The following is a 376-nucleotide window of genomic DNA, read 5'->3' as shown; positions in this document are numbered from 1 at the left end:
GCTTCGCAGGCCTGCTGCTGCTGCTGCTGCTGCTGTTGCTGCTGCTGCTGCTGCTGGCAAACCCATCCACATGCAGTGGTGAACCGAGCATTCGCTGAAGGCCCTTTTGCTGCTCGGTCCTCCAGGCAGAGGGTGTACAGGAGGACCAGCTTCGGTGCAGCACTAGCAGCAGCAGCAGCAGCAGCAGCATCAGCAGTTGCTGCTGGGGCTGCTGCTGGCGTTGCAGCAGGTTGTCCTGCTGCTGCTGCTGCTACGTGGAAAAGATTCAGAGTCTGCACTGCGCCGGCACTGGCCAGAAGGCGGGGTAGCCGACACTGCTGCGGTCGCTCTTGCTGCTGCTGCTGCTGCTGCTGCTGCTGCTGCTGCTGCTGCTGCT

General features: G+C 62.8%; 1 protein-coding gene across 1 annotated transcript in view; it reads right to left on the bottom strand.

The window, feature by feature from the left end:
- The window catches only part of ETH_00035785 (uncharacterized protein), a gene marked incomplete at both ends in the record, with an annotated part of 727 nt that extends 636 nt beyond the window's left edge, over positions 1–91 (bottom strand). Inside the window, one exon of the mRNA XM_013376653.1 lies at positions 3–91. Within this exon, the coding sequence (XP_013232107.1) occupies positions 3–91 (89 nt within the window). The remainder of the gene's footprint in view (positions 1–2) is intronic.
- Between the last annotated feature and the right edge of the window lie 285 nt (positions 92–376).

The sequence above is a fragment of the Eimeria tenella genome, genomic scaffold, assembly GCF_000499545.2.
Source record: "Eimeria tenella Houghton genomic scaffold, Eth_scaff3878, whole genome shotgun sequence".
In the NCBI taxonomy this organism is placed as follows: domain Eukaryota; phylum Apicomplexa; class Conoidasida; order Eucoccidiorida; family Eimeriidae; genus Eimeria; species Eimeria tenella.
This window is presented reverse-complemented; position numbering and strand designations above follow the sequence as displayed.